Here is a 14,067-nt window from a genome sequence, read left to right as displayed (position 1 = left end):
ATCAGTCCTGAGATAAGCTTTAGATGCTATATAGAGCAGAAAGCAGAGTTTTGATCACTCTCAAGATATTGGAGATCTTTTTGTTGCAGAAGTAGAAGAAGAGAGAAAGAGATGCTACTGAATTATTGTATGTCGACATCTGCGCTCTGTGGTTCAAAACCCAAAGAAAATTCACAAAACTCATTGAAACCTCTATTGTCCAATAGAAATGGGTGTTTATGTATAATCCAAACTGACTTTGGATTATTATTCTGCCCTGTTACAGAATATGTGCATTTCTCCAGTCTGTGCTGAAAATATCTCCATGAAGAGACACTTCTTTGTTTACATAAGTGAACTCTCTGAGATGTTCCAGCAGAGTTTGACTGTAATATGGCTACTGGTAATGAGCGGAGAAGAAAGCTACAGCCTAGAGCCTAAACTAAAGATGAGCCTGAACTAAAACTCCAGATCTAAACATCCCCCAACTTTTGAGTATGTTTGGTCTCAGATCTCAAATAAGATTCAAATTAAAATCACCAGAGGTACATGCAGTACAGCAAGAGAAGTTGTCAGCAGTACCAAAGAAAGAACTGACATCATCTAGTGCATCCTTTGTCTATGGATGTTAATATCATATTGTCTTTAGATGTCTTGGGATAGTTTTCAGATATGAATCTTAAAAAATTTCAAATATTGGCCCCTGCCACCTTCTCACTGCCCCCTACACCTAGTCTCTTCCATAGTATGAGCATGGGGCTGGATATGCCACTCTATTGGATCCTATCTGAAACTCAAATTCAGAACAGCACCTAAGCACATATTTACATCCCATTGCCTGTATTTAATAACCATCATGAATAGAGATGCTTTACTGAATCAGGGCCTGACACTAGAGAACTCTCCATATGTCCAGTTTCCTGGTAGTGCATTGAGCAGACACAGACTATTTGAAACACTCTGGGAGGGCCTTCATCCATTCACCTAATCCGGTAGCATTCTGAACTTCCCTGTTGTTCCTGCTGGTGATGTTCAAGGTCTATCCAGGACAAATAGTCCATTAAGTGGGTTATTAACCAGGTTTTGTAGTAGAGCTGGCTAAAAAATGCAGATTTGTTTTACAAAACCGTTTCCTCAAAATTTCAGATTTCAAAAAAATGTCAACAACTTTCTAAGTTGGTCAAAAAATAGCAAAAAAGGTTTGTACAAATTTGCAATGAATTTTGTTGAAAATTTGAAAAACATTTGACCAGCTCTATTCTGTACCCTGTGGATAGCAATCAGTTTTTGAACAATAATCAGCTTTATTTTAAACACATAAATATATTTCTAGGAATCAGAGTTAATTCCATCCATCCCTGGATCAGAATCTGGACGCTGAAGCCTGAACAGTTACAGCTAGGTGTATGAAAAAGATAGTGGGAGGAGGGAGATATCAAGGACAGTGGATAAAATAGAAGATAAGACGAAGAAGTTGAGATCAAAGATGAAGACGTGGAGGAGAAAAGAGAAAACGGGCAACAAACGGAAATGGGAGATGAAGGACAACATTTTCAAAAATGTCTAAGTGGTTTAGGTGCCTAAATCCCATTTTCAATAGTGACTCAGGAGCTTACATCTCACTGAGAGTCAATGGAACTTAGGCTGTTCAGTCACTTATGTGCTTTTAAAACTTTTGCCCAAAGATGGTCTAGATTTAGTTAGTCCTGCCTCAGCACAGGGAGCTGGACTTGAATTTTGAAGGTCCCTTCCAGCTCTGCATTTCTATAATATCTATAATCCCTTCAGAAATAACAGCACTTATGAGCTTCTGGCAAGAAGCATTAACTATTAGGAAAACAATTTTCATATGTCTGGAAGCAACAACAGCAATAGGAGAGGCCTGAAATATCTGACATCAGGTAGGAGAATAATTATAAATTGAAACTTAACAAAGAGAGGAAGAGGAGGAGAGGGGTGTCCTATTACTGTGCTGCCAAGTTTCATGTATTTTAAAACAAATTTCTGAGGGAGTATTCCAGTGCTCAGAGTATTCCAGTGTTCTGGCCAATTCAGCAGGTGCTGTTGATCTATTTTCTTCCACTTCTCTCTCCCCTTCCCATTTCAGTTAAAGTGAAGGACCAGTCACAGCTTCTGGAAATCTTAAGGTTCCCCAGTAGGCCATGGACAATCCAAGATGCTAGGTTGGAGGATGAGGAAGCTGGATGTACTGTGTGTTGCACTGAACAGAGTATAATCGAGTGGGTCTCCTTTAGAAACTTTCCCTAGCAGTGTGAGGGCCTGAAATTGACTAACCGAACAACACAGCTTGTGAAGATGAGTTAGCCCCATGCCCTAAGGGAAAATCCAGGAGGCAGTGTATCTTCCTGAGGTCCTAGGGGCCATGCCTTACAAGGTTGTAGTACTCTGCTGGGTAGGAGGGCTGGTTGAAATTTTCCCATTGAAACTGTTTTTCAACAGAAACTTGGTTTTTTAACAAAAACAAAATTTTTCACAAAATGTTTCTGCTTTCCACAGAATATTTTGAAATTCTTTCAAAAAACCAAGCTCTTGAAAATGGTTGAATTTTGACTGATAACTATAATATTCTGATTTGGTAATGCTGCCACTGTGCGTTGTAGGAGTTGTAGTTTGGTTGCTTCATGTGTCCATTCTTCTCTATGAGTTGGGCTCCCTGGCTGGAGGTACATTCCTTATGGTCACAGACTTCCATGATGCACTACCTCCCATGTCCAGGAGAGGAGATCATGGTGCATCATGGGAGTTGTAGTCCAACCACGGGAGCCCACCCTGTAGAGGAGAATGGGAACATGAGGCACCGCAGCAGGAGTTCCAAGTCAAAATATTTTGGTTTTCAAATTTACTCTGAAAAATGAAAGTTTTCTGTAGGAGGGGGAAAAAGCCAACATTTTCTAACCAGCTCTTAGCCATGGTCCCCATCTTCTCACTGCCCCTCCTTTCCCTTCTTTGTAGAGGTTAGTTCCAATGGGGGCACTAGCCCGAAGCTGTCTTTGTGCTAGGATGTCCAAGGATTCCAGCTTGTGGTTAATCCTAAATAATGGGGTGGGGCAGGAATACTCTTTTCATCCTCAGTTTCCCTGTGCACCCACCCAAGGGCCTTCATCTCTTAGCAGTGCCCGCATGCTGTTATATTCTAGGATCGATCACATACAGAATGACAAGTTCTTTCTGGCAGGAGGTAGGGACTGGAGGAGATCGCAATTTTCATTTTATTTTTTGTATTGTAAAATTATGTAATGTTCAGCAAGAAGAAAAATAACAGTGTAACCTGCTCTAAGGACCACCTCCAAGTGATCCATGGCCATCAACAGTGACCATTTTAAAGAATCCCCAAGATGACTAGTGCAGTTTTGTCTGAACTTCAGATAAGTGAGTGATGGATCTTTTTTTCTGGGCCCTTGGATGGTCTCTTAAAACAGGTTTCACCATACTCTTGTAATTGCAGTGTTGCCTATCATCATTTTCAGTACTTCTGTGTCTAAACAGTTCAGAATAACCAGGACCCAAGTCCTCCACACATGTACATCTTGCATTCTCCATGTGAGATGTGAACATCAGGTACAGAGTGGCATGTTAATAACAGATTATTAACTCAGTGTTGTCATGTTTTTGTAGCACAGATTCATATTCATACTAACCCGGATTTGATTTTAGGGCCTTCTATTCACATTCTTACCTGTACTTCACCCACAGGATATTTGAGCAGAAGTTTCACAGTTTTAAAAAAATGCTGTGTACGTGACACCTGTGTTGTCAGAGTCTGGATGCACTGTTTCTATGATATGAGTGCCCTCTTCTGGTTTATCACCCAGGGATTAGACTCAGCTCCTGGATCTGAGGTGTCTGTACACAATGCGTGGCTGTGATATAAAGAACCTTTGAAACAGAATCTTGGCAGTTTTCCGAGCATCACCTGTGATTAATTCCATTTTGACATGCAAGGGCCTGCATCCAGTGCTAATAAAAGCTATTTTATTATGCAGTTTGTTGCTTCTAACTGTACATCCAACTTCTAGGGCTTCGCTACATTACAGATGTTGACTAATAGTAATAATGTGTATGCTACTTAATCATCTAGGAGCAGCCCTCTGAAGTGACATTTAACAAGTTTTGATGCAGCTAATAAAAGTGAATTCTACTGTAGAACCTGACCAGAAATACCTGGGGAAGGATGAAAAGGTTCATAGAGATATGGCAAAGAAAATCTCTTACTAAAGTGGGCATGTTCATTCAGACATGCGAGGTCCACACAACAGCCTCTGCACCACTTAACTCCATATTGTCCTTTTATGGTGGTGAGGGGTGTTGGGTAGAGTAATTATTCAGGGGCCCCTCTGACTGCCATGGACTGGTTTTTCAATGGATTAGTACACCCTGGTGAGCTCCCACTGCTGGAATTATCCACTGGGGCTATGGAGAAACTGCATAGTGTAGAGCAGCCTTCAGGCTGCTGTATGTTTTGCCAGGTGTAGTCAGGCTCCCAGGATCCAGGAAAGCAAAAGTGGCTTAAAGGCACCTTTGCATACAGCCATATTCCCCTGAGCTGCGCCATGTCTCTGCTAAAAGACAGAGACTGAGAAACCCTGAATAATTGATACCTTAGAACATTACTTTTCTGTTTAGAAGGTATGTGACTACTGTAAGTTAGTGTTTGGGGGCCTGGTGTCAAAGTGAGTCTTTGGGAGGGATTTGAGGGCTTAGCACATTAGGTTTAGCAGAAAACAATAGCAGAAGAAGGAGCCAGTGTGTTCGGGAGACTGGCATAGATGGGGAAGGGGATGTGATTAGAAACCAGATCCAAAACATAGTCTGGGGCAGAGATGTGCAGGGCTTCAAAGGAAAGGACAAGAAGCATAATTTGTTACAAAGCCAGTGGAGGGAGTTATAGGAGTGATGTGGTCTAATTGACCATTTTAGCAGCTGCGTTTTGGACAGACTGAAGAAAAGGAACATGGGAATGGAAGAAGCTGTAGGAGAAGATCAGGGCATGGACAAGTGTCTTAGAAGTCAGAAAGAAAGAGAAGAGTTGAATTTTAACCTAACTGGACACACTAAACCAATTTTCCCCCTATTATGATTCTCTCTTGGTTTTGTGATCCTAAGAAGGGCTGAGTGCCCTCAATAGCTCTCAGAAGTAAATGTGAGTGAAAGGAGTTCAGCATCTTGCATGATTGGGACTTAAAATGGGATGGGTTGAGGCGGGGAACTCTAAGGAGCAAATTGTTTGGAGTAGCCTTTGCTAAGCACTGCCACAGACCTTTAGTAAAGGGGGTTTTGAAAGACCATTGATACATTCAGCCCACTGGCTGGTTCTGTCTTTCCTCTTCTGCTCCAGAACAGTGAGCAAAGGGTTTCTGCTCAGGGAGCTTGAAAGGCTTCAGCTTTGTCTAGACAGTGAAATTCATTCTTCTCTCCAACCAATTCAAGCAACATATTCACAAAATATTGCAAATGGCTTTTGATCTCCTGTGAAGAATGCTATTAAGGCAGAAAACTGCCTCTGTCCCGACAAAGCAAAGTTTCTTACTGCCTCCCTACTAGAAATACCATCTCCATTAAGCGACTGAGCTGTTGTTCCCTCTTGCCTTTGTGTAAAGTACCTCTCAGTTTGGTAATATCCTCATTATACCCAATGTCAAACTGTATTTCCTCTCATACCATATAGAAACACATCCAACTCTCCTCTCCAGCAACTGAATACCCATATATGAAAGGAGGTTGGCCTCGGTCCAGTTCTCAGCATCACACATGCTGGCAACAAAATCTTTCCAACATCAGACTGCAGAAAAAAAGGACAAATTGTTTCATCATTCACTTTCAATGTCATCCTAGACAAAAGAAGCTCCTGCAGCCTTTACTTTCTTATCAAGTGGTGGGGTGATGGAGATGAGCTGATTCAACAATGTAAAGAAGAATTTCCTCCCATCATGTTGCATGACTGTGCAAGTGCTTCACAGGGTAGGCTTAGTAACCATGGCAGACACTGAACTATCCAGTTAAGGTGACAGTCTGAAGAAATGTTGGACTTACTGGATTGTTTCTCTCTTCCAGCGTGGCAATTTTAATGGGCCAAGCTCCATTCTTCGTTGTCTGTGCTTGGTTCCCAGTTAGTTCAATGGAAGCCCCACACACACATCCAAGAGCAGAATTTGGCCTTAAGTTCCTCTGTGAAAGCTATTTATTACTCAGCAGCCCAGGATCATAGACTTCCGTCTCTGACAAAGGCTCCCTTTTATCTACCCTCTCTGCTGCTTCTTCCTGCCTAGTTTATTGTTAAAATCTGCAGGCTTCAGAGATCATATCCAGTATCCACATCCCTCAAAGGCCAGCATGTGTGTAGGAGTCTGAGCTACCCTGCTATAATGACTTTCCCCTTCACATCCTTGGTGAAAACTTATTGTTTGGGAACCACGAATCTGAACTAGCATTGACTTACCCTCCTGTTGTCTTTTCAGCTTAGCAATTTTTTGGCCTTTCAACTGTGTCTGTTGTTCTTGTGAACTACTGACTTTGTCAATACTGACCATATGTCTGGACTGCCCCCAAAATGAAAACTACTGACAGTACTACAAATATGAAGTTCCACACTGTGTAAAATAGAATGATTCATTTGGTTTTTGCTTTCTCTTATATTCTACTCTATATAGAATTTTATGGTGCATTCATCAGTGTAGTATCTGAATGCCTTCCAGCAATGCATTAAGCCATGTGACTATGCATCTGTCATGTGTTGTTTGTTCTCTCAGCCTCTCCCAGAGGGAGAAATGGGTGCAATGGAGTGTCTTGTTCTGGTAGCGTATGGGTTTATATATATATATATACACACACACAGACCTGTTACTCTGTGTTTATGTAAGAGAAGGCAAGGTCAAAAAAATGTACTCTGGCACTTGGCGTGGAAAGTGGTGAGGTTTGCAGAGGTCCTTATTTCCCTGGGGAGTTCATTCCATAGTCTTGGAACACTCCCAGAGAAATCTGTGTCTCCTATACAGACAAGCTTTACTCTTATTGTTGCAAGCTCCATTGTGCCAAAGGAATGAAGTTGTCAACCATGATATTCATCCCAGAGCTTAGACCATCTTTTAGAGACCTTGGGCCCAGGAAGACATGGAGAGTTTTGAAGTTAAGGACCGAGACCTTGAACTTAATTCAGTATTCTGTGGGAGGCCAGCATAGAGAGCAGAAGCCAGGTTTGATGTGCTCATGGTAGCTGGTGTTGCTGAGGAGGCGCTCTGCAGCATTCTGAACTGGTTGGAGTTTCCTAAGTGCTGACCGCTTCATGCCCTGGTATATCACATTCCTGCAGTCCAGCCGAGGGGTAGTGAAGGCAGGAATAACTGAGGTCAGGTCTTCGTCCGTCAGGATAGGATGGAGTTTCCAACATAAGATCTCTTTCCTATAGCTCTGCATTCCGAGAAAAGATCAGAAACTCCAAAACCAGGCACATAAGCACCTGTGTGATTTGTTTTCATATGTACATCCCATGTCATTTATTTGAGGAGCTGTGTGGCTTACTTGTGTGATCAGTATCACCTACGACCCGTTCTTCATCACACCAGTCTGGCCTGCACAACTCTACGAGTCAGAACTCTTTTGCTTCTCCCTCTGTTCCCTATCCCTTTTCGCTCCGTGCCCCGCTCCACTTTTCTTAATTGGTATACAATGTGTCAATCTATTGCACGGACAGGTAGTGTAACTTAGGCCCAGTCTACACTACAGCTTTTAACCAAGTTTGTAGTCAGTGACACGACAGCATCATGATGTGGTTTGTGTCTGTAGACCATATGGTTAATAACCTGTGGCAGCTGACAGTGCTTTGCCCGGGTCAGTGTCCTAAGCTGGTTACAGTCTTCCTGTAACCAATTTATCACACCATGTTCTGTAATATAAATGAGACCCCCTAAATGCCTGTGTAACCAGGTTGGCCATCCTGCCTCCTTCTCAATTCTCTGTGTGGTAGAAGATCCCAGAGTGTAGCGCTCCACATGCTGCTGGTGCCACTGCTGTACATGTCCTCCAAACTCTCTATCTGCTTGGTGAGGGACATGGGGATAGCTGCCCAGATTTCCCCATGTGGCACTGATACAAACAACCTTCGACAGCATGGTAGATGTGGGTTCTTAATCTTGGTTGACACATGAGAGTGATGCAAAAAATCCCCGGCTCTGTGGATGCAGCTCAGTCTTGTGTGTTGTAATTGGATCAGATGAGTGTCGTGAACCAATTTCAGAACCATGGTTGTACCAGTAGCATAGGCAGGGCACCCAGTCGCTCTCCTCTTTAAATCTGGGCTTAAATCTTCCTTTTCTCTTAGGCATCTGATTCACACTCTTTGGAAAGTACTTTGCTAAACTCTGTATGAAAACTACTAAATACAGATATGCTGCTAGTGTATAAGGATGTCCTTGTCACTAGTTTTTTTAAGCAAAACAGTAGTATTTTTCCTGTCTCTTGAGCTGTATTGCCAGACTCCCTGCTCAGGTTTTCAGTGAAAAACACATTTCACCCTTCTTGACAATCTGAGTTGCTTAGTACCGCTGCAATCTACTTCTGGGTGTTTCTCTTAGCATTAAGTCTGAAGAAACAGGAGACACGTTCTGTCCTTGGGTGCTTGTGTGCAATTACCTTCAAAGTCGTGGGGAGGTGCATGCGCACATCTGAGGGCACAATTTGACCCTATGTATTTTTCTTATACTAATCGATACTCTAGAACAGTTGTTTCAATATCTTTGCCATATCACCTAATATTTTATGTAAGTTAAGGAATGAGTGACTATTTCCAGAGCTCAATAAAATGTGCTTAGGAATTAAAGCTTCACTTTCTGTTCTATGCACCGTGCAGATATTTTAAATATAGAATTTAAACAACTCACATTTTTAATGTTATGTTTATTTTATATCTATCTGGCTATTTCTGTGGCCTCCATCACTGTAGTATCTGAGCTCCTCACAATCTTTAATGCGTTTATTCTTGCAACATCCCGGTGAGGCAAGGAAGTACAGTTATCCCCATTTTACGGGTAGGAACTGAGACCCAGAGGGATTAAGGGCCATAGTCTCTGTTTATGTTAATTGGCCTAGTAGCCCATTAACTTCAGTGAAGCTGCCCCTGTTTTCACCAGCAGAAACTGACATTTTCAGAAGCAATTTATGCACTTGGGAGCCAAAATCCCATTGACTTTCAGTGAGATTTAGGCTTCTAAAGGTCGAAGGACCAAATCTTTAAAGGTATTTAAGTGCCTAAAGATGCCTAGTGGGATTTTCCAAATACTTAACTCCCATTGAAACCAGTGGTTGTTAATCACCTAGGCACTTTTGAAAATTCCATTAGGCACCTATTTGCATCTTTAAGCACCTAAAAACCTTTGAAAATAGGACATAAACTCCTAAGGCACTTAGACATTTTTTAAAATTTACCTATAATTTACTTGCCCGAGATCACACAGGAGACTTGTGACAGAGCCAAGAACCGAACCCAGCTGCAAGACTCAGGTTAATGGCTGAATCATTAGAGAATCCTTCCCTGTTTACAGAAGCTAGAGTAACACCAGTAGAGTAAATACCAGTGAAAAGGATACAAAATTACATCAGAGACATAACTAGAATTAAATTAAGAGAATATATTACAAGCTATAAAATAGCTATCAACATACAAAGCACAGTCCGTTTTCAGGAGCATTCTCACATTGCAAATATGTTTATTTAGTAACTTTTTGTTCTCCTAAAAAAAAAAAAAAAAAGAAAGAAAGAAACAAACCATTTTAAAAAGCCAACACATTCATTTTACAGTAAGAATGAATTTTAATAAGGAAATGAAATCCATATTTCGGTAGAACTCTGTTTATCTGAAGGGAGCAGTTGATATGGAATTTAGCTGGATTAAAAAAAGGCTTCTGGTAGCAGAGTTTTTTATTTAAATGATGCATATTGAGATGGAGCAACAGTAAAAAAAAGTGGATAATGGGGGATTGGCTAAGAAGAATTAATAATTATAAATCAAAACTTTTGATAGAGGTTTTGGTGACCACAATTTGTCTGTCTTAGAATTGTGCGCTGTTGAGGGAACTCTCGGGAATTATTTGATCTTGTACCTCTTAATCCACAAGCTTATACTTGTATTTCTTTTGTTTAGAATGAAGTGATAAGTCAGCAACTGTCTGTCATTTTCACCCATTGCTATGGACCTTATCCTATTCCAAAGCTTGTTGAAATCAAACGAAAGCAGACCTCTCGTTTAGGTAAGTCTGAGGTGAGGTGCAGATCACAATGTTCACAGAATGCTGTCCTAGGATTTGGAGAGAGCAAAAGAAAGGAAAGAGGGCAAACGTTAATGAAAATGATTGAAATAAAGTCAGTCTTTGGGTTTCTAAGCATTGGTGCAAGAACTGTGGCATTAAAAATGTGATTTTCCGTTTGAATGCTCTAGAGCCACTGCATTCCTCTATATACTAGGCAGTCGTTATGGCCAGAAGACAGAGCCCACCTACCTGTAAAATGCAGAATTGGAAAAACTAGACTAGGGGCCCAATCCTGCATTTCTTACTCACCTAAAATTTCCATTGAAATCGACAGGTGTCTTTGATGCCCAGGATTGGGCCTGTAGTTTTGCAAGTTAGTTTTGGGTCTGATTCCTTTACACTCAGGCCACGCAGCCAGAGTGGTGTCAAAGGGCCTTAATGTACGTGAGAATCGGGGCCCCTTGTGTCTGCTGAGGTACGGATGTGACTAGGTGCAGAGGGAGAACAGGACTGGGGAGCTTTTCAAAGTTCACCCAAAGGCTAGAATGAACTGCATGTGATGGATGGCTGTTATCTTATAGGAGATAAAAATGACTGTCAGAGATTTTGAATTGACTTTGTATAGATTCTGTTAGAATACGTACATAACTTCCACCTCGGACTATTCAAACCAGCTTCACAGGCTTTTCTCATTTAAAAACATATCCCCTTAAGCCATTGTCTTTTCTCACAAAAACAGGAAAATGCTTTCTATACATCTCACCTGTTCCCGACTAAAGTTTTTCTTTTCCTTTTGTGATTCCAGATCCCCATTTTCTTAACAATAAAGAGATGTCAGATGTTACATTTCTGGTGGAAGGAAGACCATTTTATGCACATCGAGTGTTACTATTTACTGCATCCCCAAGGTAAATGTAGGTGTATTTTTTTAATACATGCAGATAATTTGATCTTTTCTGTTGAGATTTGTTGGCACTAATGATTCAGGTAATGTGCTTCAGTCTTTTCTGTGAACATGGAAATTCTGTAATTACCCCCAGAACTGATTGCTGTTGATCTATATTAAGGATGTAACAACTAGGAATGCCATTTGTTCATTAACTGTTAGGATGCTGGGCATTCCAGAGGCACCTACAGTAGACGGTATGGTGGTGGACACATTCAAAATACATAGACAAACACATATGTGTTAAACTTTCAGAAATGTCCATATTTTTTTTAAAGCTTGGGGGAACCTGTGGGTAGAGGGAGGATCTCTGGGAAGAGGAGGAAGTTCCAGGTTGGAATTCCTGGGTGGAGCCATTCCCATCATATGTGCCCCAGTTCTGGAAATCTCCCCTTCTTCCACAGCCTATATAGGTGGCTTGCCTTGCCAGAAAGCTCCCCTTGCTTCACACATGAGAAAAACTGACATGGAGCCTGTAGCAGTTCCATGCTGAAAGGCTGTCCAGCAGGGGTATAAGTCATGTGGGTACCAGGGGACTCGGCAGCCACTTGCAGAGGGTTTGGGTTCTTGCATGGAAATTGGGGGAACAAGGAAGAGCTAAATGGGAGAAGGGAAGGAGGTACTATGGGTTAACTTTTGGGAAATGTTGGGGATGAAATTCTGGTCCTGTTAAAGACAATAGTAAAACTCCCATTGGCTTCAGTGAGGCAGGATTTCATTGCTAGTATCTATGATGAATCCAGCCCATTGTCTTAACCACGCATTGGGTGGAAGGTTTGGGTTACAGCTTCAGAGAGTGGGAAATTTTTTTTTCTTGTCTATTATACTTTCCAACTCTTGAGAGAAAAATAGTGGCTTTGATCCACCAGAGTGCGCAGCCCCGCACCCCCGGAGCGCTGCTTTACCACGTTATATCCAAATTTGTGTTACATCGGGTTGCGTTATATTGGGGTAGCGGTGTACTACACACACACACACACGCACACACACACAGTTTCAGCCCCAATACAGCAATCAATCAAGAAATTACATTGTCTGCAATGGATTAGCATTGAGAAGGAAGATAGGCATGTAAGATAATGCTGTGAGTCTGAAATAAAATGTCAAGAGTTAAACAGATATCCTGAATAGTGTGAGATGCAGCAAAGGCAAAAAACATAGCAAACAAGAGGACTTAGTGACACGGAGAACTGGTAATGCAGTCTAGGGCCTTTCAGCTCTAAGGTACTGGCTTGAATACAACCAGTGTTGGTTGTGAATGAAAGCATTTAATATCTGTTGGCTGCTTGTGATTTGAGTGGTGGTTTCAGACTAGTTTCAAGTGGAGATGTGTCTCTGATAACAAAAAGCACCAGCACAAGCTGCCAGACTTAGCAGAGGTACGTTGAAAAGGCAATCCTTCGAAAACAAAGGTACGATACACTGGGAACATTGCACATTTGCTGTCCTTACTTAGCTGTCCTGTGCATGAAGGTGTGCATTCAGGCCCTGATTCAGGAAAGCATTTAGACCCTTGCTTAAGTCTGTCCCCTGTGTAGGCCAATGCTTATGTGCTGTCCTGAGTAGAAATGTTTTCCTGAATCAGGGCCAAAAAGAGATCTTCAGTTTCTAAGGGTGTCCATCCCAATCTAGTCACTTAAACATTTTTAAAAGCTAAAATCCTAGCTATCTGTATAATTTCACATACAATTACAATTAACTTAAATGAATTCTGCTCTGCCGTCCAAATCTATGGTTGAAATGAGAATTTTAACATTCTGAGAAGAGCGGTATATCAATTCTTTCTCTCGCCATCCCCAAACAATTAAACCTGCATTAAAGTATTAAACTTCTTTGTGTAGAATCTTCAACATTTTGCCCTGGCCATCTTGCAACCCAGCACAATGGAGATGTGAGGGGGGGAAGAAAACTGCAAATATTTAAAATGCAAGCTGATATCAATCCAAAAAGAAATTTTGAATTTTTAGAAGTTGCAGGCTTTACTCAAAAATGGCCCTAATAAAAGAGGTTTCCTAATTTCACTTTGAATTTGATTACATACCTTTAAGGGAGTGTCTACACTGCAATCAAAGATGTGATTGTGGCTCAGGCAGGCATACCCATGCTCACTTTCATTTAGCTAGCTTGGCTAAAAATAGCAACGCAGGTGGAGCAGCATGGGCTTCAGCCTGGGTTGTACAAGCCTGCCCGCAAGCTGGGTATGATCTCGCATTGCTATCCTGCACGGGAGTCCACGCTGCCATGTCTTCACTGCTATTTTGAGAGTTGTGCTAACTAGATTAAAGTTAGCATGGGTAGGCCGTGCTGCTGCGCTGTATGCTGAGCTGCAATCATGCTTCCAATTACGGTGTAGACATACCCTCTACAGTATATAAACCATCGTATATTTCAGGATATAAATCCCGCTAAGCTTCTCTGCATTCTAACGTCCTATTTTCACAATAATAAATGGTCGCCTCCCTTCCACTTTGCTATATTTCAGCAGAAAGGTCATTGTAGTGTGGTATTTCAATCTTGCTTGTTTTTATTTAGGTTTAAAGCGCTGCTATCTAGCAAACCCTCAGCTGAGAACACTTGTATTGAGATCAGCTATGTGAAGTACCCCATATTTCAGGTAAAGTCTGTGCACACATGGCATCCGAATGGAATGTGTGACATCAACAATTGTATGTACCCTGCACAAATCAATGCAATTACATTTAGTAAATGAGTCATGTCATATACCTTAGAGTAGTGGTTTCATAAGCAAAGGCCTCAACTCCGTTTATATAGTAACCTGCATTATAGTGCTGATTGTAGTCAAATAACACGTGAATGACTAGATTTAACTATGTACATTTCACTTCTATAGTCTTTGAAGATGGAGCAGGACATTTCAGTGGA

The 14,067-nt window shown here is 41.4% G+C and overlaps 1 protein-coding gene across 2 annotated transcripts in view; it reads left to right on the top strand.

The window, feature by feature from the left end:
* The window catches only part of ABTB3 (ankyrin repeat and BTB domain containing 3), a 322,494-nt gene that overhangs the window by 291,442 nt on the left and 16,985 nt on the right, over positions 1-14,067 (top strand). The window contains exons 12-15 of one of the 2 annotated variants that reach the window (XM_075068623.1): positions 3,487-3,558; positions 10,133-10,238; positions 11,044-11,146; positions 13,717-13,798. In XM_075068623.1, the coding sequence (XP_074924724.1) occupies positions 3,487-3,558; positions 10,133-10,238; positions 11,044-11,146; positions 13,717-13,798 (363 nt within the window). The remainder of the gene's footprint in view (positions 1-3,486; positions 3,559-10,132; positions 10,239-11,043; positions 11,147-13,716; positions 13,799-14,067) is intronic. The other variant, XM_075068627.1, reaches the window with a different exon arrangement.

Source organism: Chelonoidis abingdonii, chromosome 1, assembly GCF_003597395.2.
Source record: "Chelonoidis abingdonii isolate Lonesome George chromosome 1, CheloAbing_2.0, whole genome shotgun sequence".
In the NCBI taxonomy this organism is placed as follows: Eukaryota; Metazoa; Chordata; order Testudines; family Testudinidae; genus Chelonoidis; species Chelonoidis abingdonii.
The sequence above is the reverse complement of the archived record's forward strand: the minus strand, read 5'-3'. Positions and strand labels throughout refer to the sequence as shown.